The sequence below is a fragment of the Vombatus ursinus genome, unplaced genomic scaffold (assembly GCF_900497805.2).
Source record: "Vombatus ursinus unplaced genomic scaffold, bare-nosed wombat genome assembly UNPS02014794.1, whole genome shotgun sequence".
In the NCBI taxonomy this organism is placed as follows: Eukaryota; Metazoa; Chordata; class Mammalia; order Diprotodontia; family Vombatidae; genus Vombatus; species Vombatus ursinus.
Window position 1 is genome coordinate 26,544,927 of NW_020954572.1, and position 22,980 is coordinate 26,567,906.

General features: G+C 35.5%; 1 protein-coding gene across 7 annotated transcripts in view; it reads right to left on the bottom strand.

Moving 5' to 3' along the window:
• The window catches only part of CUNH15orf41 (chromosome unknown C15orf41 homolog), a 263,471-nt gene that overhangs the window by 187,775 nt on the left and 52,716 nt on the right, over positions 1-22,980 (bottom strand). For 3 of the 7 annotated variants that reach the window (XR_003569815.1, XM_027869991.1, XM_027869992.1), the window contains exons 2-4: positions 18,325-18,370; positions 17,384-17,448; positions 2,424-2,484 (exon numbers count right to left, since the gene is read on the bottom strand). Coding sequence is in view for 4 of the 7 variants with exons in the window: in XM_027869991.1 (XP_027725792.1) it covers positions 2,424-2,484; positions 17,384-17,448; positions 18,325-18,370 (172 nt within the window). In the remaining 3 variants the exon portion in view is untranslated. Of the gene's footprint in view, positions 1-2,423; positions 2,485-17,383; positions 17,449-18,324; positions 18,371-22,980 lie in introns of those variants that run through there. The other 4 variants (XM_027869994.1, XM_027869996.1, XM_027869993.1 and 1 more) reach the window with 4 other exon arrangements.

Consider the following 22,980-nt stretch of genomic DNA (forward strand, 5'->3'; position numbering starts at 1 on the left):
TATGTATGTACTTGGATGCCCTTAAATTCCCCAAGTAGAAAGAAATGCTTTCCACGGAGCTGCTTATTTCCAGTAACCCACATCAGAGCTGACACATGAAAAATGGTGAAATTACTGGAGGTAGTCCAGCCTGAATAAGGACTACCTTATTAGTTCAGGTACTTGCATCTCCCTAATTTTCATATTAATCATGTGTCCATCTTTCTCTGAAATAGGGCCATCATGCTTCATGTCAGAATTTAGCATGTAAGTAAAATTCATAGTGCTTCAAATCTCACTTGAAAATATTTGTATGGAGAGAACAGAATGACTGATTTTATTATTCTTAACAAAGTGAGATATTTAAAATTCTTATTTTTAGCATTGCTGTTCGATAACTAATGTAAAGACATTTCTAAAAACAACAGCCACAAATATCCCCCACCCCTCAAATCAACAATAATACAGTACTCTTCTTATATAAAAGAGCTGTTCCACACTATAATGCACCTACGTTATATATTTCTCATCAATTTTTACAGTTTCCACTGATTAAATATATATTGACTCATAAAGTATTACCATTGCATCAATCGTCAGCAGATGCAGGAGTCTGTCATTTAAATATTAACTATCACATAAAAATGGCAGCTTGGTTGTTTGGAAGCAGTAATCTGGTACCAGTTATTGCCACATTTCCCTAATGCATTAGCAAAACTCGCAGCTAGCATTGTCCTCTTCTGCACCAACATACAAGCCATGGCCACAAATTCTTTAAATAATGCCACTTCTTTTTCTTTGGCGAAATTTTACTGTGAAATGGACTGTAAAGAAAATAAAGCCTTTTGGAACATCACAGAGGTTCATTGGTGTGGGTAAAAGAGGAACATGTTGGTAAGATCAACATTTTTGCATCATGCTAAAAAATGGAGGAGGAGATCAAGGAAGCAAGCCTGTTCAAAGAAATTTAAAAGGGAATGCTAAAATTTCATTGCACAAAATGCATATGCCATTTATGCCATCATCAAATGGGGGTACTATGTTGAGCCACATTCATCTGGGAAGCCTTACATGATATTACTCCTAGCAACAGCCTAGCTTTCTTTATATTCATCAAAACGCCAAAGACCTAGTTATACATCAAGCTCCTCAATAAAATAATATTCCTTGACTCAAAGTAGTTCAAACTTAGAGTACATTAAAAACAAGAGGAGAAACGCTGTTTTCAGGTAAAAGAAAAGTGTGTAAAACAAAATACCTACTTTGCGAGAAGGGAGGGGGAAGAGATCCATCGTCTGGGTTAACTCTACTATCAGAGTGTGTAGATATTTCCTAGACTATTAAAATCTTCTAGTAACTGATAGGTAATTGCTCATTTGCTGACTGCAGCAGTGTACATCAGACAGAAACCGTGAGAGAAGCCATCCTTCCCGGCTAATGTAACATGTAGAACTTGCTGCTACTGCAACACTAATGCTCACAGTACCAAGTCATCTTTAATGCAAACACACATTTTCTGCCTTACTCCTATGTTTTCCATTATAATGCAACACAAAACAGTGTACATTTCATTTTATCCCTATGAGGGCTGCATAAGCAGTTCCAAGTCAGGCTAAATATTGTATTGCTCTTATTATGGGAGATAAATATTTTAAAGTTTAAGAGCTAAATATTTTATTTTTTTTCAGTTTGCTCTCTGCAACTATTAGGAAATTACACACACACATATATATATATATATATAGATAGATAGATAGATAGATAGATAGATACTTTTTTTTTTCCTCATTCAAGAGAAGTCTTTGGGGCTTCCTTTCTAAACACAAATTACTGTTTATTTCCCCAAACAGAACCAGATCAGAGTTAATAACAACCAAAAAAAAAAAGATCAATAAATCACCTTATGTTTGGCATTAATAATAAGGATATTCTGCTTTTTCAAGCAGAGAAAATGGGCTAATAATTGGCATTGCATCCTGTTTCTAATGAGAATAAATAAGAGTCAAGCAAATGCTACATCTTTAACATCAAACCTCCAATGCTTTCACTATTTTTATAACTTCAAGTCTTCACAAAATCTCTCTAGTCGACAAAGGTATTTTACATAAAAAAAAAAATAGCAAAATGCATGCCAAGAAGAACATACATCTTCAGACATTTCATCCAAAATTTCAGCCAAACTAGGAAATCTAGAATATCTTTTTTTTTTTTAACACATTTGCCTTGAAGGAAGGAGACTAATTACATTAACTGGTTTATTAATAAATGAAGTTCTTTGTCCAATTATTTTAAGTACTAAGAGACTAGGGAATAATTTTAAATGTCTAATATGCCTTGAAACCTTTTTTTTTTTTTAAGGTTAATTACAAGTAAAGCTACTCTAGATTTGCCCCTTAGGTTTTAAACAGGTTTGAAAAAATATATATATTATAAAATCAGATTACCTCATTGGCCAGCTCCAAAAGCACAGGGGCTGTTCCATCTTTCATCACTCCACTCATGTACCTAGACAAGAGAAAGCCAGATGGTTCTTCACTGACAAGAAAAGGCCAGTGTAGACATGTTAGCATCCCCTGTGTATATGTTTCTCCTGGGCAAATGCCAGACTCAAACCTAGTTAGAGAATGCTAATGTAATAGGGAAGGTTAGGGATAACAAATACAACGAAAACAACTTATCTTAAGTCATCAGTAACTAACTCTCTGGAGGTGGGATGAGCAAATATACTGATCTCCCTGAAGGTCTTTATGAAAAAAAATTATATGGCAAACAAACCAATTGAACTCATTTGGAAGAACACAATCTCAGAGTAGAAACTTCTAAAGACTCTGAAGAGCCTTATTACATGTTAAGATGAGCTCCCTTACTATATACAATGAATGGCTTGATGTAGACCAAAGACTTTGCATGTGAAGCCACTGTGTATTCTATAAACAAATGAAACAAATATAGCAGCTTATTTCTTAAGAAATATGCTTAAGACGCATCTCACTAAAGCCAAACAATGTTCTTGAAGGAAATAAGGAAATAAGTTGGTTCTTACAGTTTGGGATGCAGCATCTTAACTTTTCCCAAACATTTATTTCTACCTTATTAAGAGACATTGCCCAAAGAAATGTTTACTGACTAGTTATCTCTGAAACAGATAACTTAGCTAGTCTCATGGCTAACTTTTTTTTTTTTTTGAGATTGGGTGTTCCTAAGCAAGTCATTTAACCTATGTCTTCCTTAGTTTCCTTAACTGTAAAACATGGATAATAATTGCACCTACCTCACAAGGGCATTGTGAGGATCAATTGAGATAATATTTGTAAAGACCTTAGCAGAGTGCCTGGCATATATAATATGTGCTTAATAAATGTTAGGCTGGGATTATTATAGACAAGATACATAAGTAGAGATTGGAGCAGATAGTTTCTCAGGTCCCTTCCAATTTTGCAATTTCATGATTTCATTAAGAAAAGGAAAAAATACTTCTGGTCAAATATACAGTAGAGGTTGGAAACATTTGTCTTATACAGCTCAAGTCTGAGTTAAAGCCATTGTTTTCAATTTGTTAGGTGCCAAATGACAAACCATGAATAATTTTGCAATTAGGAAATATTATATAACAATTATGCTTATAAATGTGTTTTAACTGTGAAGCAGAAGCAAGTACTTGATGTGGTAGAGGGGAGAGATACAATAGAACTTTGGATTAATTATAACTTAAATTTAGCTTTAAGGAACCTTTCCCAATCATCATTAATGTTAGTCTTTTCCCTTTGAGATAATCTCCAATTTATCCTATATATATTTTGTTTGTATTTAGTTGTCTGCGTGTAATCTTCCCCATCAGATTATAAACTCCTTGAGGGCAGGGACTATTTTTGCCTTTCTTTCTCTTCCTAGTATTTAGTGTACTTAAAAAAGGCTTGCTGACTTGACTTGTGGGATTATCTTTGCATGGTTTGGAGAAACTAAGCTCCTAAGAGGAGCTAAAGTACATACTAAAGCATCAGAAATGATACAAGAATTAAAAAAAAAAAATACCTCCTATTGGGCATGCAGCTGAACAAGAGGACAGGAAGGTTAGAGAAATGTGAAATGACTTAATGGACTTGAACTGTGTCTATATGCACAACCCAGATCAACTGTTTTGATTAAACTGATAGAACTGCTCAGGTAAACCATTTAGACCAATAACTCTGAGTGAACTGATGTGCCCATTCAGTGAAGTGGGATGTGAGTTTGTAAAGTCTCTTCTGAATGCCTAGAGCATCACTCTGGAGCCCAGAGACAACACAGAGTAGTGTGGCTGCCCCCAAAAGGCTCATGCCACTCCTCATGGATGAACAGTCACCCAAACCCCTTCCCTGGTGCTGCCTAATTCGTGTACCACTGGAAATGATTTTTCCTTCTTTAGAATTCGCATAGCAGGTTATAAACTTCTAAGATATTCGTCCTAGTCCATTTTGTCCTTTCTTTCTTGGGGCTTGGGAAAGCACAATCCCGAGGTAAGGGACTTGTTTGTCCTACCCAAAGATTTAAAATTATACTCCCTGTTGTAATACCCTTCAGAGAAAATTTTCATAGTAGTCTGTGGCCTGAATTCTTCCAAAAGATATACCTATTACCTGAGAGAGTAGGAATTTCTGGCATTAAAAGTATGTGCATTTATTGCAAGTAATATTAAAAGCCATCCCTTGTTGCACACCCCACCCCCTCCATTATCCTCATGTAGGAAATACTACCCAAGTGCCTACCTAATCCGAGTTCTAGCTCTGTATACACTATAATTATTCGCGTATTTATTTCTTATCTATTTTACCAGACTATAAATGCCTTAAGAGTAAAGATGTGCAAAATGTATCTTTGCAATTTTCTTGTGCCTAGCATAGTGCCTTGCATTTACTGAGTGCTTCCTAAATACTTGCTGAATTAAGACTGAATTAAACATAGCCTTGTAACATCTAATTAACTGAATGTGATTATTCTGAGATTGTGAAAGTAAATTCCTTCAGGGGGTAGAATGGTTAAGAGCATGGTATTTGGTCCAAATCCCAGCATCTAGGACATGTCACCTAAACTTTCTACCTTTAAGCTGGGAAGGTGATCTCAAAGGAGCTTTCCAAATCCAAATATATAATCTTTGAACTGTTTTCTATTGACTTCTATTACATGACTCAATCAAATATCATGGTCATGTAGACCCAAACAAACATATTATAATCTTGGTTCTTAATCCTCTAAATGGAGATTTTAGTTTCATTGAAACTAGGATATTTCCAGATATGAGGAATCCTTTGGAACCATCCAATTTTGCAGTATTCATAAACACATGGTTTTTGCTGAAACCATGTCTCTTCCTTTCCCTTTCACATGTCAATTCAATCCACTCCAATACACTTTTAAGTCTGACAAGTTTGGCACAACAGTGGAAGGGAGAGGTCACAAAAGTGTCACAGTTCCTAACTTCAAGGAGCTTATATTCAAATATGGTGAATGAAACTTGTTCAAGCAAAATAAATAAATAGAAGTAACATTAAAATATGATTAGAAAGGGTCAAACAATATAGCATGAAAGATTTGGGGACAGACTTCAAAATTTATCTACAAGTTATTACCAGTAGCTTACTTAAAAGTTGTATGTTTCTTTCCTATTAAAATGCAGAAAAATTAAAAGTAAAACTAAAAAAAGCTAAAATGGCATAGTTTCCAGTTTTCTCATCATCTAATTAAGTCCAATAAATTCCTTCTGTGTGCAAAGCTGTGTTCCAGTCCCTAGATCTATGAAGGAAAAATGACAACTGTACTGATGGTTCTTTTGTTGTCTTCTGAGGAAGGAATGAATGTTTCTATCAGTGTTTGTCCACCGATACTCCTAACTGGACAAAGAAAGAAAATAATCGGTTGGTCACATTTGCCAAAATGTCAACAACAGCAAGAGCCTAGGAACACCAGTCCCACTTTTTATGGTGCCATCTTTACAGAGCTATAGAAAATTAAAACAGCCAAATCTTGTGGGCCTGAGAGATGATGATAGTGATGATGATGATGATGATAACAATAATAATAATAATGATGACAAAAGCTAGCATTTACTGTTTACTACATGCAAGGCACTGTGCCAAGCACTTTATAATTATTATCTCTCTTGATCCTCACAACAACTTTGAGAAATATTAGGCCCATTTTATAAATGAGGATACTGGCCCAATGTCAATCAACTAGGAAATTTCTGAGATCATATTCGAACTCAGGTCTTTCTGACAGGCCCAGCTATCTACATGCTATTTAGAAAAAGCAAACGTTCCCATCTTCAGATGATCATATTTAATCACTCATTAAACATTTATTAAGCACTTCCTTTGTAGCACGCACTGTATTAGATGCTGCGGATATAAAGGGGAAAAAAAATCTCTCATCTCAAGGAGTTTACATTCTAATAGATGAGACAAGTAAACAGATAGTTATATACAAGACATATATAGACCAGCTAGAACATTTGGACAGTGTTTTATGTTTTTTAAAGGATATGAAAAAAAATGTACTGTCATTTGACCCTCACAAACTTGTGAAAAGGAAGGGGAGGCCTTATCCTTATTATAGGCATGAGAAGGCTAGTGTGCGCAATGGGATTAGAAGCAAGATCTTTCTGACTCCTACTAAAGCACTCTAGTCACAAAACAATGAACACAGTGCTCATACACTTACACACATGCACATACCTACACATATACAAAAGATGTGATATAAACACCTCGAAAAACTTGCTTCATATAAATACTTTTATCTGAATTATGTATGTGGTTAGGAAGGTATTCTAGTCTGAAACCAAACCTACCTGTTTACCATGGGCACAATCTAAAATGCTTGATAGTCTCCTTAGTTATAGAATGGCAAATGTCACTAAACTATGCATACCTGGTGATACCACAACTACATATATATCTCTAAAGAGACAAAGAAAGAGGAAAAGGATCCATATGAAAAAAAAATTGAAAATAAACTGGGTGCTAGTTAACTGAGAAATGGCTACAAAACTGTGGCAAATGACCATAACAGAATATCATTGTGCTATAAAAAAAAAGAAAATGAGAGGCAGAAAGACCTGAGTATATTTGTACAAAGTGACATAGAATTAAATGAACAGAACCAGAAAATAACTTTGACAGACTTACGTACTCTGGTCAATACAATAATCACTCCAGAAGACTCTTGAAAAAGAGGTGATAACCAAAGGCACAGAATGAGACACACATTATTTGGACATAGCCAATGTGTGACTTTCTTTCACTTGACTATACTTCTTACAAGGGGGCATGAACTTATAGGGTAGAGGACCAAGAATTTGAGGGGAACGTTAGTGATGTAAAAAGAAATGAGCATCAGTAAAAGTTTTAAAAGATTCACACAGGGTATGGAACCAAGACAGTGGAATATAGGCTAGGACTCACTGAACCCTCCCAACATTCCCCCCTAAACAACTTCAAAATAATGCCTCAAATCAAATTTTGGAGCAGCAGAGTCAACAAAAGTTCAGAGGGAGACATTTTTTTTCAGCTTAAGACAACTTAGGAGGTCCTCTGTAACACTGGGGTCAGAGCAGGCCTGAAGCACGGCTGGAGCACCAGTGGTAGGCCTTTGAGGCAGCCATGACAGCAGCAGCAGAAGCTTTGGAAGCCTTCAGCCAGGAGATGGTAAGTGGCTTGGAAAACTAGTTGGGTAGATATTACAGGAGACCTTTTGCTGGCAATTGGTGCATTTGGTGCTGATTGGCAAATCTATTGCCTATAAGCACTTCTGGGTCATAGTTCCAGGGCAGAGAAGAGTGCTTGTGATTGGTCCACAAGGGAGCAGAGGTCTTCTTCACAGTTCCGGGGCAAGAGGGAGCAATAGCACTTGCAGCTGCAGGAGACCAGGGAACCTGGTTACCATTCCTAGGCCAAGAGAAGTACTAATACACATGGCTACAGGGCACCAAGGTCCCTTTGGGATAAAGAACAGAACACAGACCAGGACAGCAGCACAAAAAAGCCTGAAGCTTGGCACAGCGACACCTAACCTCCAGGTAAGCAAAGCCAACTTTAAGATGAAGTTCAAAACGAAGAAATAGGCTGGGAAAACGAGCAAGCAACAAAAAAAGAACTTGACCATAAAAAGCTACAGTGGTGGCAGGGAAGACCAACACATAAACTTAGAAGCCAACAATGTAAAAATATCTACAAACAAAGCTTCAAAGAAAAATGTTAACTGGATCCAAGGCCAGCAAAAATTCCTGGAAGAGTTAAAGCGTTAAGAGAGGTATTAGAAAAATTGGGAAAAGAAGTCAGAGCGATGCAAGAAAATTATAAAAAGAGAATTAATAGCTTGGTAAAAAATGCATACACACACAAAAAAAATACTAAAGAAAGTAACACCTAAAACAAAACAAAACAGAATTGGCCTAAAGGTAAAAGGAGCACAAAAACTTCACAGAAGAAACAGAATTTGTTAAATGGAAAAAAAGATACAAAGGCTCACTGAATAAAATAATTCCTTAAGTATTAGAATTGGGCAAGTGGGAGCTAATGACTCCATACGACTTTAAGAAACAATAAAACAGAGTCAAAAGAATGATAAAATAGAAAAATTGTGAAATAGCTCAATGGAAAAACAAAGAACCTGGGAAACAGATCAAACAGCAATAATTTAAAAATTACTGCACTCTCTGAAAGCCATGACTTAAAAAAAAAAAAAGCCTAAACATCATATTTTAAGAAATTATCAAGGAAAATTGCCCTGATCTAGAGGGTAAAATAGAAATTGAAAGAATCCACCAATTACCTCCTGAAAGAAATCACAAAATATAAACTCCCAGGAATATTATAGTCAAATTCCTGTGGTAAAGGAGAAAATATTGCAAGCAGCCAGAAAGAAAATACTCAAATACTGTGGAGTCCCAATCAAAATCACACAAGATTTAACAGCTTCCACTTTAAAGAAGCAGAAGGTTTGGAATATGATACTTTGTAAGGCAAAGGAGCTAGGATTATAACCAAGAATACACCCAACAAAATTGAGAGTAATTCTTCAGGGGGGAAAATGGATACTTAATGTAATAGTGGACTTCAGAGAATTCTTGATGAAACAGAGTTGAATAGAAAATTTGACATTCAAACACAAGACTCAAGAGAAGTATAAAAAAGTAAACATGAAAGAGTAATCTTAAGGGACTCTATAAATTTAAACTGTTTACATTCCTATATGGGAAGATGACACATAAAACTCTTAAGAACTTTATCATTATTAGGGTAGTTAGAAGGAGTAATTATAAACAGAGGGTATGAATGTGAGTTGATTATGTTGGGATAATCTTTTATACACACATACGCATACGTGTATATGTTTACACACACACATATCAAGATATATATATATGGGTGAAAAATAGGAATGAGCTAGGAAAAAGGGGAAGGAAGATAAAATGGGGAAAACTTTCTCCCATAAAAGAGGCATGCAATGAAAAGCTTTTATAGTGGAGAGGAAAATGGGGAGGGGTGGCAGGCAATGTCTGAACCTCACTCTCATCAGAATTGGCTCAAAGAGGGAAGAATATACATACATACATACACACACACACACACACACATACACACACACACACATATATACACACACATACACATATACACACATATACACTCAGTTGAAATTTATCTTACCCAATAGAGAAATAGGAGGGGAAAGTGATAAAAAGATATGGGGGGAGGGGAAAGATAATAAAAGGGAGGGCAGATTAAGGGAGACAGTGGTCAGAAGAAAAGCAGACTTCTAAGTGGGGACAGGATAAAAAGAGAGAAAGATAAACATAAGGAAATAGGATGGAGGGAAATATACAGTTAATGATCATAACTATGAATGTGAATGGATTGAGTCAACCCATAAAACAGAAACAGATAACAGAATAGATTAGAAACAAGAATTTAACAATATGTTGTATACAAAAGACACACTTGAAACAGAAAGACACACAGTTAAAACAAAAGGCTGAAGCAGAATCTATTATGGTTCAGCTGAAGAAAAAAAAAGAAAAGGCAGATGTAGCAATCATGATCTCAGACAAAGCATAGCAAAAAATAGACCTTATCAAAAGAAATAATCAGGGAAACTACATTTTGTGAAAAGATACCAGAGACAATGAAGTAACATCAAAATATTTTACAGCAAGTTTCTCTGATAAAGACCTCATTTTTTAAATATATAGGGAACTGAGTCAGATTTATAAAAATAAGAGCTATTCCCCAGTTGATGAATGGTAAAGGGATATGAACAGGCAGTTTTTAGAAGAAATCAAAGCTATCTATAGTCATACGAAAAAATGCTCTAAATCACTATTGATTAGAGAAAAGCAAATTAAACCAACTCTGAGGTAACACCTCATACCTATCAGAAATGACAAATGCTGGAAATATAGGTACATTAATGAACTGTTATTGGAGTAGTGAACTGGTCTAACCATTCTGAAGAACAATCTGGAACTATGCCCAGATGATTATAAAACTATGCATGCCCTTTGATCCAGCAATACCACTACTAGTCTATATCCCAAAGAGATCAAAGAAAAAGGAAAAGGACCAATATGTACAGAAATAGCTTATAGATCTTTTTGTGGTGAAGAAGAAATGGAAATTGAAAGGATGCTCATCAATTGGGGAATGGCTGCCCAAGCTGAGGCATATTATTGTGATGGAGCACTACTGTGCTATAAGAAATGACAAGGAGGGTGATTTCAGAAAAACATGGCAAGACCTATATAAATTGATGGAATGAGAAGAACTGGGAGATCATTGTGCACAGTAACAGCAATGTTGTAATGATGATCAACTCTGAAAGACTTGGCTACTTTGATCAATACAATGATCCAAGACAATTCCAAAGGAGTCATGATGAAAAAAATGCTATCCATCTGCAGAGAGAGAACTGATGAACTCTGAGTGCAAACTGAAGTATAATTTTCTCACTTTTTTTTGCTTTGTTTTGCAATATGGCCAATATGGAAATATGTTTTGCATGATTTCACATGTATAACTGATATCATATTGTTTGCCTTCTCAGTGGGCGGTGGAGGATGGAAGAGAAAAAGAGAATCTGGAACTCAAAATTTATAAAGAAAAGAATGTTAACAAATAAATAAAAATTTTAAAAATTCACATAAAAGAGCAGAAGGAAGTTCAGAAGGAAACACAGACACGCAGAGTAGTTTATTATTATTGTGTTAAATTTAATATATACTTTTTAAAATGCAAACTACATATAATAGAAGGTCACAGTTTCTCATATAACCTCTTTCATGTTCTTTGTATGTTAAAATATCCGTGTTTGTTGGTGTCCATAATTTAAAAAATCATTTGATTAATTAAAAAAAAGTAAAATTCCCTTAGTGAGTCATGGAGTCATTTAAAGGGGACCATGGCACAAAATGAAAGCATCTGAGAGGATTCGTCTGCTCATCCCTAAAAACAGAAAAAGCCCCCATTTCTCACATTTTATCGAATGACCAGGAATTGTAGGGGCAGAGGTGGTGAGAAGTTGTCTTTAAGGATATGCTGAACCTTTTGAGAATGTGCCAAGAATCAGACCAGGCAGGGGAAGAGTAAACCTTTCAACAGCATCCTCTGGACAAGCAATCAGAAAGTCAATTAAAGCAGGATATGAGCAATTTCTCCAACTTGAAATCCCATCTCTCACCTCCATATCATTGTCCAGTACCTGGGATACATTTCCTCCTCATCTTTACCTTTGGGTATCCTCATCTTCCCTGAAGGTACAACTCAAGTTCCACTTCTCCTATGAAACTTCCTCTAATTTCTCAGCACAACCCCAATCTGGCATTCTCTCCCCCATCCAACTGCCACGTACTATACAGGGTGTCCCAAAAGTTGTAGTGCATTTTAAAGCTAGTCAAGCTTAACAGCTTAAAATTACATTAAGACTTTTGGGAGACTTTGTATTTACCTGTAGCACCTAATATTCCCCCAGAAGAAGGAAAGCTTCTTGAAGGTAGGGACTATTTCAGTTTTGTCTTTGTATCTCTGGGGCTAAGCACAGTACCTTGCATATAGTCAGTGTTTAATAGTTGTTAAGTTTTATGGAAATACATTAAATTGATTAATGAATCATCATAAAAATCAAAATATTCTGATGTCCTAGGACTAATTACATTCTATTGGCCAATTTGCCATATACGGCAAACAACAAAATATTTTGGACAATAATTTTATAAACTTTCCTAAAAAGAGGTTGCTAAATTTGTACCCAACAGTTTTCCTATAGATATGCCTATTTTAAAAGACCCTCTAAGAAGGCTAAACTTACACAATTCCTAAAGCAAAACATCACTATTAGTTTGAGAGACTGAAAAATATAGAATGGGTTAAACCCTTACCTACAATGAAAAGATACAACTTTTTTTTTTTTTTAGGCAATGGGGTTAAGTGATGAAAAGATACAACATTAAAGAAAAACATGAACAAATTCCTCAGAATCCCACCATTTCTATTTCAAGTGTAGGTGTCCAATGAATAGGACATAACTTTAAAAGTCTTATACTTATGATTTGCCACCAATGGATTTAAAAAGGAGCAACAAGTAGAAGATGCAAAAAGGCAAACTGAGGCTTGATAGAAGAAAAAAAAACTTCTCAACAAACCGTGCTACATAAAAGCATAATTGACTATTTGGGATATTAGTAGGTTCCCCCTTATTACAAGTCTTCTGTTAAAAAATAGGATGATCACTTATTGAGTATGCTGTAGAAAGGACTCTTTTGGGGTATGGGTTAAGCTAGATGGCCACTGAGGTCCCTTCCAATTCTGAAATTCTGTCCATTGTAATTCAGTCTTCAAAAAACAATCTTTTTTTTTTTTTGAGATTGGGTCTTCCTTTCTTGGGTTGACCCCAAACCTTCCTCATATCTGCCTCCCAGCTTGCTTGGTTTCTTCAGGTTCCAGATAAAGCCCCACCTTCTGCAAGATGTCTTTCCCAGTTGAGTTGAGTGCCTTCACTCTAAGACTACTCACACTATACCATGTATATATCGTTTGTACATGTTGTCTCTCTCATTAGATGGTGAATTCCCTAACAGCAGGGGAACATGTTTTGCCTTTCTTTGTATCCCCTATGCTAACTTAGCACACTGCTAATTTAGCATAGTAGATGTTTAATAACTGCTAGTTGACTCAGTTTCTTCGTTGATCAAACAGGGATAATAAAAGCATTTACTTTCCATGATTGTTGTGATGATCAAATGCAATGATATATGTAAAGTGTTTCTATAAACCTTAAAGTGATATATAAAGGTTAGCTATTAATATTATTCATATATACATGGGAACATTTGCTATTTCTCTATGTGCATATCCAAATTAGACAGGACCTCAAGATTCAATTGTTCTGATTTTCTACTGCTTCATAAAGATGGCCCCATAAAAAAAGAATGGCATTTCTGGACTCTTGCTGTTGATGAGAGTTTGGCCAATGTGACCAACCAATTCTTTTTCCTCTCTATCCAATTGGTTTAAGTGTGAAAAAACACTGACAGAGGCTTTCAGAAAACACCCAAAGGTACATCAGTACAGTTCAAAGGAAAAAGCATCATTTTCATAACTGTCCCTGAGGTTGTTTCTTAAAAAAACAAAAACAAAAACAAAAACAATGAAGTACAGCTGAGAATTAAAGAAACTTAGCTAGTTGACTAACTCCTTCTCCATGCTCACTTTGAAAAACACACACACATACAACAAAACTGTTCCCTCATTACCTGGCTATAGTGAATTCTATTATCTGTGAAAAATTATCCGTATTCTATCTACATCAAATCTTGCTTTCAAATTTTCAATGATGTTTTCATTTGATTGACTCAAGTAATTTTGACATAAATAAGAGCTGTGTTTATTCTAGATCTATAAAAACTATAAGAATGTTTAAACCCAAACAATCTGCCTCCTCAACCACCCATCTGGAAGATAAGATATAGACCAACAAATGATTCACTTCCCTGTCTTAGAGAAATGATAGGTATTTTGCATCAACCTGAAAAATAATATAATCTTTCCCCAGTATGAAGTAAGCATATAAAGGTGGAAGGGAACAAACATATATTAAGAAACCACTATGTGCAAGGCATTGTACTAAGCACTTTATAAATATCTCATTTGATAATTTGATTTGTAAAGAATTAAAAGGAGAAAGGCAGAAGAATGGCATAACAGAAATAACACGGGAAAGGAAGTCTGAGCCCTAGATTTGAGTCTTCATTCTGAAAATTACTAGTTGAGCAAATGACTTCAACTTTCTCCGTCTTAGTTTCCTCACCTGTAAAATGAGAATATTTGCACTAACTTATCAAGTTGTTATGAGGAAAATGTTTCATAAAACATCAAGCGATCCATCATCACCAAGTCATTACATTCTCTAGAGTCTGATCTGTAACAAGTTTGGTTTAATTGTTTTGTTTCAAATGTTCTAATTCCCAGAAAAGAAGCATTCACAAAAACAAAAAGACCCCTCAAAGTCAAATATGAATTACCCTGATCCTCCTTTTATTTGCTGTAAATAGAAATGTTTGTTTTTACCATTATGGATAATCTAGAGCTGACTGCCCTGAACTGTCATGGTAATTACTTAAATTTTATATCTTCATATGCAACACATACTTGGCATGTATTGATACATCTTTAAATGTGGATATAGAAACAGATGCTCTATGTGCGTGCCATCATAAACCCACAAGTTCTCTTCACTCATGTGGATAATCTAGGGTTGGCTTTTTTTGGAGGCAGGGTCTTCAGCCTCAAGTCTGCACTGTTCAGATAATTTTATAAATTCTACTTTTTTATTCACAACACAGATTTTGCACAACACAGTTTGAAATAGATTTATAGTGTAAATGACAAACCTGTGAACATGAGATGTCTCACAATAAAGATAAAGGATAAAGAAACAGAGATGTAACATACTTAGGTTGAGCCTACATGACCATGGTATTTTTAATGAGTCAGATAATAGACATTGGTAAAGTTATACACTTATTTTTGAAAATCTGGCCATTTGGTATTTACCTATTCTTTCCCCTTTCTCTAAATATCTCTTCAGGCAGAAATTTAAAATGTGCCTATAAAATAATTCCAGGTCAACACTGATTCTTTATTTGTAACAGGTTGGCTGATGAGTATAACAATGTTCAGGCAACCCCCAGGGTTAGTTGCAATGGTCTTATCAGTAAAGCTACTTTTCACTCCCTCTTTAATAAATAAGCACAGAATCATAAAACTCCAAAGTTAGAAAGAATGGCAGAGGCCATCTGCTCTAGACCCTACCCACAACATATACCTTGTCCAAAACATTCTCATCTATAATGGCCATTAAGCCTCCCTTTAAAGCCCTTTAGTGATGGGGAACTCACAAAGGAGAGGAAACTCATTCCATTTTTGATAGCCTTAAATATTAGGCAGGTTTTTTTTTTTCCTTTCATTAAGCCAGAAATTTGACTCTGCAGTTTCCACATACTGGTCCTAGTAGTATTCTCCAGAGCCAACCAGAACAAGTCTTCTATGTAAAAACCGTTCAGACATTGAAGACAGCAATTTTGTGTCATCCCACCCTCTTTCCAAAGTCTTCAACTGTCCAGACTTAGCATCTACAGTTCATTCAGCCAATCCAGGTATAGCAGTTTCAAGCTGCCTCACCAACCTGCTTATCATCCTCTAGATCATTCAGGCCAAAAATAAAGGTTCAGCCATATAAATGGCTATTCAGATTAACAAAATACCGTCTATATAGTCACCCTACAAAACTAAAACAATACTATCTACATCTTTTTTGATGCTCATGTCTGAAGTCCTTCAAAATTAACAGATACAATCAACTTTCTACAATAATAATCAGATAGTACTACGCCATTCTGCTGCAAGTTATAGATATATTTAGTGCACTGTTTTGGGATTTTATTGCATTTTCATAAAATGTACTAAATATTCAGGTGAAAATGCAGAAAAAGTATTTATTATTAAGTACCAAATTCATTATTTAACAGATTTAGGAGGAGCTTGCAATTATTAATTTACAAAGTTAATTTCAAGGACATGAGTTTTATCCTGGACTAAATTTACAAGTTGAAATACTTGAGGAATTATGTAGTCTTCTAGAAATGCCATCACTCTAGCCATTCTCAGAAATATTACGCATAATCTACTTAAATGGACCTTGTTATTTTAACGTTAAAGCCATTAGGTTAAAAGGGACTTGCAACAACAGTAATAACAAATATGATACATTTCCTGGATAGTATCAGCTACTGTAGTTCAAAATAACATATATCCTTATAGCATCTGTAACACGCTGAAAGATAAAATTAGCTTTGGGCTAATTTTGTGCTTGTTTTTCAACGGGATATTTCTCACATCCAAAAAGTGACCGTGTACAAACATTAGGCTAATGGCTTTTATATGCGTATACCTATGTATTTATTTCATTCATAAAACACTGTACAAATATTATACATCTGCATTTGCAGGTACACTATTCACTTGCCATAGAAGTTGCTCAGACACGTCAATCTAGAGTGTAATATTTTAATTACAGAGTTCATCCAGTTATCTGAACGATCCAATTATGCTACTGAAACATCTAAAGAAAATAACTTCTACATCAAGCAGTGCAAAGCAATTATTGTTAATCCTACTTGCAAAAAAAGAATGTTTTATACTATAACATTTTAGAGAGTTTCCCTGGATTACCTTATTCATTTATTTATATATATATATTTTTTTTAAATGCAGGTGTTTGAAATTTAGTTCTTATAAGAAATTGGTCTAAAATGAAAACATTCTCTGGAGTCTGAAAGAAGGTAAGGAAATACGTTATGTTATATTTTCACATGCCATTATATAATAAATCATCTCCCTTTTTTAAAGTGCCTAGGCCAGAGCCTCTGAGGTGGCATAATACTTTTTACAATAACCCATTTTTATTTTCAACTATCCTTTTTAAACTTTGTAAGCTTCAAGATAAAAGGAAAAGTAGCTTCCACTATGTATTTACCTGCCCATCCACATATATTTATATGCCCATACCATTTCACATATTCAAGACCAACAGACATTTCATTTTTTGTATGTATTTTCTATAGAGACCTATATATTACATATTTACATATGCACCCCCACCCTATCCCCCTTAGACCTATCTTGCCACTTTTACTGAAATTTCCAAAACTAAGTATTTAGGAATCTGGAAAAATAAGCTTACTTATAACTGAGGGCTGAATAAAAATGTCTTAGGATATTATTTAGGAAATTAGTTTAATGACCTAATTTATTCATAATTATTATTACAATTACTAGGTGCTAGGATACCCTCTAGTGGGGTAGGCAGGTCATACCTCTGGTAATAAGTTTCGATAGCCTCCACAGTATGATGTTTAGCATGCGTTCTCTTTATATGTTTCTGAAACAAAACAAAAAGAATTGTTTATGTTGTCTTAAATTCAAGTTGAGAAGAACATGTTTGTTGATCACCCATCCTGACACACCAAGAGCAAGAGTTTGGGGAGCTTGGTAGTTGCAGTTTTTTGTTTTCCTTAGGGTTCTATGAACCAAGGCATTTTTGTCTCTATCTGTTGGCAGGTATGTCTCCAGACTGTACCAGAGTGTACTATATATGTAAAAGCCAGAAGGGTCATAGTAATTGAATCTAAATAAGTTTGCTTAGGGTTGCAGAGGGCAAAGAAGAACTTGCTCCCTCTACCAACCCTTGTATTAATTTTCCCTCAATCCAATTCCATCCAAGTCCCCTACACTTGAGTTTTACAATCTGATTGCCATTTTTAACGGGGAAGAACATTGCTTAAAAACAACTTATTTGAAAACTACAAAAAGTAATTCCATAGAGACTTGCCACTTGACTGACACCTGTCATCTCATGATAAATGACTCCATTTTCTGCCTCTCTTGCCTTCTGCCACTCCAGCAATGGTCATTTATCATCATCTCTGTCAGCAATGGAAAGCAGCCCTGACAGTGCAAGTCAGCAAACATTTAGCACATGGAACCACGCAACACTGGGAAATTATTATTGTCAGAATAATAATGGTTTAGCATAATTTATTACAGGTCCACCAAATAAGCAAAGGCTAGATGTTATTAGACAGATGGATGGGTAGGCTTGGCAGGCATCCACTGAGACTCAGGCGGCGCTTGATGTGGAAAAGAGAACATCCTCCAACCCAATCAGAAAGCTGGCAGTTCAATTACAAAGAAATAAAGGGACATTCATCATTCAATTAGGCACCTGTCAACCCTCACAAAGGAGAAAACTTCTAACCTGGTACTCCTGGGAGAAGATGCTCAGCAGAGTGGACTGCGATTGACTGGAACAAATAAAAGAAGGACAAAGTTAATTACTGGAGTGCACTGCAAAGAAACAAAAGGGAAAAGAGCTTCAAACGTAGGCCTGCTGCCCTGTAATCTAACAGAACATGAAAACAAGTGTGGAAAAGTTGTTCCAGATGAACACCTCAGACAAAGGCTTCCTGCTGCTAGGTCAAGGAGAGAGAAAAAGGCAAAGAGGGAAAATACAGCTACTTTCAAAGCCAACAAGCATATTGTTTGGGTTGGGTTTTTTCTTCTTTCTCTGTGATTTTTGTTTTTGTTTTTGCTTTAAAACCCACCCAAGCCATCTCTGAAGCATGTAGTGGTGCTAAAAGGGAACCCCGAGAAACAAAAACAAACTACACTTCTATTAATAAGTGACGGGCCTCAATCACATTAGTGGTTGGGAACATGCCGTTTGTTCATTGGTAACATATTGAAATTCATTTTGTTAGCAGCCAGGGAACCTCTTCGGGAGCTGTCTAGGATTCAGGAGAGAAACTTCGCTCTCCGTTAGGAGCAGCATATGGGACCGCCGGAACATTCCCACTGAAACTGATGTGCTTTGAAAATAGAAACTTTCACAGCAGGAAGCTGAGACTCCCAGGAGTCGGTCATTTCGAAAGGCTGCCATAAGCCTCATTCATCTAAGACTGCACTCAATGTCAAACACCTGGCAGGGAAGCAACCTGGAAAACATTCTTCCCAAGTGGGAATTTTTCTCTCTGAATTGTTAACATTTAGAAATGGGGCAAGATTTCTTTTTTTTTTTCCTCCTTCTCTAAAAGGCAATCGATACTCTACTGCTACTGCTTCCAATTGTCCTCAGTGGATGTATCTACCTCATTGCATGTTGACTACAATTAATTACTTCTGATATATTTTCCTACCAGATGCAACTTGAACAAATTACAGTGCAAATAAATCGACTTTTATGGTACAGCAAAGCACTATGAATAATTAAATTTTGTTTTTTAAGAAAGCAACTTCTTTTAAAGCTCATCACAGATAATTTTGTGATTAAGAAACAAAGTGACTAGAGCCATACTTTTTTTTTTAACCAAGTAACATAATAGATTTTGTGTGTGTGTGTGTGTGTGTGTTCTTTTAAAATGATCATCCCCAGCATGACATCGTGGATCTGGCTTCAAGGCTGTCTACAGTGCCAGTTGATAGAAAAATAACAAAGTAATCACAACTGCCTAGCAAAGAAAGCAAGGAAAACCAGAGCACTACTGAGGGGATAACTGAACAATCCTAAACTAATTAGGCACTATCAAGGGCAAATTCATAAAAGACATTAAACAATTCCTTCTCTTCAAAAAGACAATTGTATGTCCTCAAACCATCCTAAATACTCCATATAACTCATATCCACAGGCTCACATAGATAATCTATGAAATTGTGTCCAAATAATGGGAAAATTAAGGTAAAACCATTCTGACCTATAGAGTAAAATAAAGCAGTCAGCTAGGTATTTGTGATGAATAACCCTCCCCACTACATGTATATTCTTGAATATCCATTTTTGCTGTAGACAGAATGACAACTTCTATGAACTGTATGTAAATGAACGTGCTTGTAAATGTTCGTTTGTAATGGAAAGGTTAGCAGCCAAGAGGCTGGCTGGAAATAAGCTAAACAATGGATAAAAAGAAAAGTTGTGGGTGTCCAGAGTGGGCTTGCACACGTGTGTATCTGTGAAAGGGCCTGGGGCAAACGGTTATACAGTTGGAGAAACGTTATCAGTGAGGAAAGAAGTGGTTAGAAATGAGAAGGTAGAACAAGGCTCAGGCAACAAGAAAAGCTGTAGACAAGGCTGAAAGTTATGAGCCAGAAAGTGCCAAGGACTCCTCTGACAAAATACTAAGCTTTTTGACTCCTCCAAATCTGTGAAGATACATTAGTAAGATTTGTCCAAGCCAGTCAAGGAGGAAGGAGAAAAGGACTATACTCGAGTAGGCTTGATCCAGAGAGCTATAGGAAGAGAAATAAAATTTGACTTTCCATCAAAATGATACCTACTTTGGCAGTGGTGTGCTGGTAAATGTTTCATAACTATCCCTCCAGAAAAAAACAAAAAACAACACCATAACATACTTTTAAGTTTAATCTTCATTATTACTGTTTTATTAATCAGTTTTTTAAGTCAAACCAATTTAAAAAAAAACAACAATAAATCAAGCCTTGATTTGTAGTATTTGCTGATTGCCAAAGTGTAAATACACTAAAAAATTAACAACTGGCTCCCTAGCTGGTACGAGTAGCCTCCAGTACACCCCTGAATTGACTATTGCATCATCAGGTACACAGTTTTCTAAATATAAGAACAATCCCTCCTTGCTTTGGGAACATAGCCCTGATATTCTTATTGAAGTCAATGGGAAATCATGACTTGAAATACAAATGATGTCTTCATGCATTGCTTTTCTTTATTAAAAATTATTTAGATATATATTTATTATATCTTATTTTATTATATTATAATATTAATACATTTCCATGTATAGCCCACAATTCCTGTCCTTGAAAGTAACTAGGAAAATTAATCACCTGCTCTTCTCAATCTATTAATGTAAATAATGTAAATCTGCTTAATGTAAATAAATACCTTTTCTCTAAATTTTTCCTTAGCAATCAAACTTCCTCCTCTTCCCTGGGAGCCATCTCTTATAATAAAAAGCAGTTCAGCAAAACTAACCAACACATCAACCCAGTGTGATGGTATATGAAATGTTCCATCAGATTATTCTCCATTACTGCACAGAAAGGAGGGAGGTATAAATTTCCATATCTTTTCCACAACCAAGCCTGGTCATTATAATTACTTTATATTCAGTTTTGTTCATTTGTTCTTCCTATTTACATTGCCATAGCTGTTGTGCATACTGTTTTCTTCTGGTTCTGTCCATTTTACCTCTGCATCAGTTCATAAGACTTCTTGGGCGCCTCTGAATTCTTCATAATTTTTTTTTCTTATGGTACAGTAATATTTCTTTTTACTTATGTACCACAATTTGTTTATGTTCCCATATGTGACTTTTCGGGAACACATCTAATGTGTAAAGTGAACTCATGCTATATTTTAGTATAGGCATAATATTGGATTATTCTGGGAACTCTACAGTAAGTAAAGGCATATGGTAAGGTTCTGACATAGAAGAAGTTGGCGGGGTGTGCAGCTCTCCATCCTAACACCTCATTCAGCTCTTCTCTTTCCTGACTCCATGCAACTGATGGAGACTATTTCTCAACTTTCATCAAAGTAAAAATCTCCTTCTAAATGACATGTAGGGATGAAAGTATTTAAGTTCAGTAGTGGTTCACTATCAAACCTGATACTTTTTAAATGCAAATTGATTTACTTGGATGAGAGGAGATAACTTGCAATGTTATACATTTCTTCTAAGAGAAGAAGTTACTTTGCTGGCCTCTAATTAATTAATTTTCCTAGCAGACTCCAGACGCTTGAGCAGTTATTAAAATTCTACTATATAACATGAACCCTTATGTCAAATATCCCTACTTGAACATCTGTCCAATGTTGCATTTATGAAGGTCTTTATAACTAATGCAGAGATAAAAACTAAGTTATTAGCCAACCTGGAACTAAGCTTTTAATTCATTCTCAAGGGGGAAAAAAACATCAAAAAGTTAAATGACTTAACCAAATCTCCCTTTTATGTAAACTGGTCTTGTGATCTCTATAAGGTACAATAAAGGGAACTACTGTTAGAGATACCCCCTCCAATTGTGCAGTATCAGCAAGTAACCTGGAGAACAAAAGGATTAATTAGGTGACTTGTCCAAGGTTGCACAACTAGAATGTGTAAGAGAAAGGGCTTGAAACCAATCTTGCTATCTCCAAGGCTGGCCCCCTAACCATGTCACCATCAATTTACTTTCTCTTTTATCTGTGTATAAACAATGAAGTTATGGATATGAGTTGCATTATCTGTCTTGGCACAGAGTTTCCAGACCAAGAAATTCTCCATATCAACAAAACCATGTGTCCCAAAACAAAACAAAAAATTAATACAGATTTTAAAAGTAAATGTCTTTGTTCTAAAATATGATGAACAATGATGAATAAAAAAACATGATAATGAATAAAAATTCTAGCATAAAATGTACACTCTTCTGCATAACATGTGATATTGGGGCTATACGTGAAGGTCATGGTCTGATGACCAACTCATTTCTGGGGCTCTCCCTCTGTCCTGAAGTTAGCACGATGCTTTTGTTCAAAAATTAAAATCAAAAGTCAGTAGGGTAAAGTGCCCTTAACTTCAGACACAAAACACATAAGTAGAAGAACATGTCTTGTAGGAAGTACCTGGCAAAGAACTTTGAAAAAGATAATCAGAGAAGCAAATGTAAAGGCTAACATGGTAAAATCTTCTGAGATGCCATATTAAATCCTGTGTGACATTCAGAAAAGCTGTCACCATGATATAAAAAAGCAAAGATAAATGTTGGGAAATCTTTCCTCATTCATTCTAAAAAATAGGTGAAAATGGATGGTATGGGGTAATGGTGTGGAACTTCAGTCCAAAAGAATAGATAATACTTTTCTGTCAGCTGTAACTAAAATAGAGAAAGAGAAAC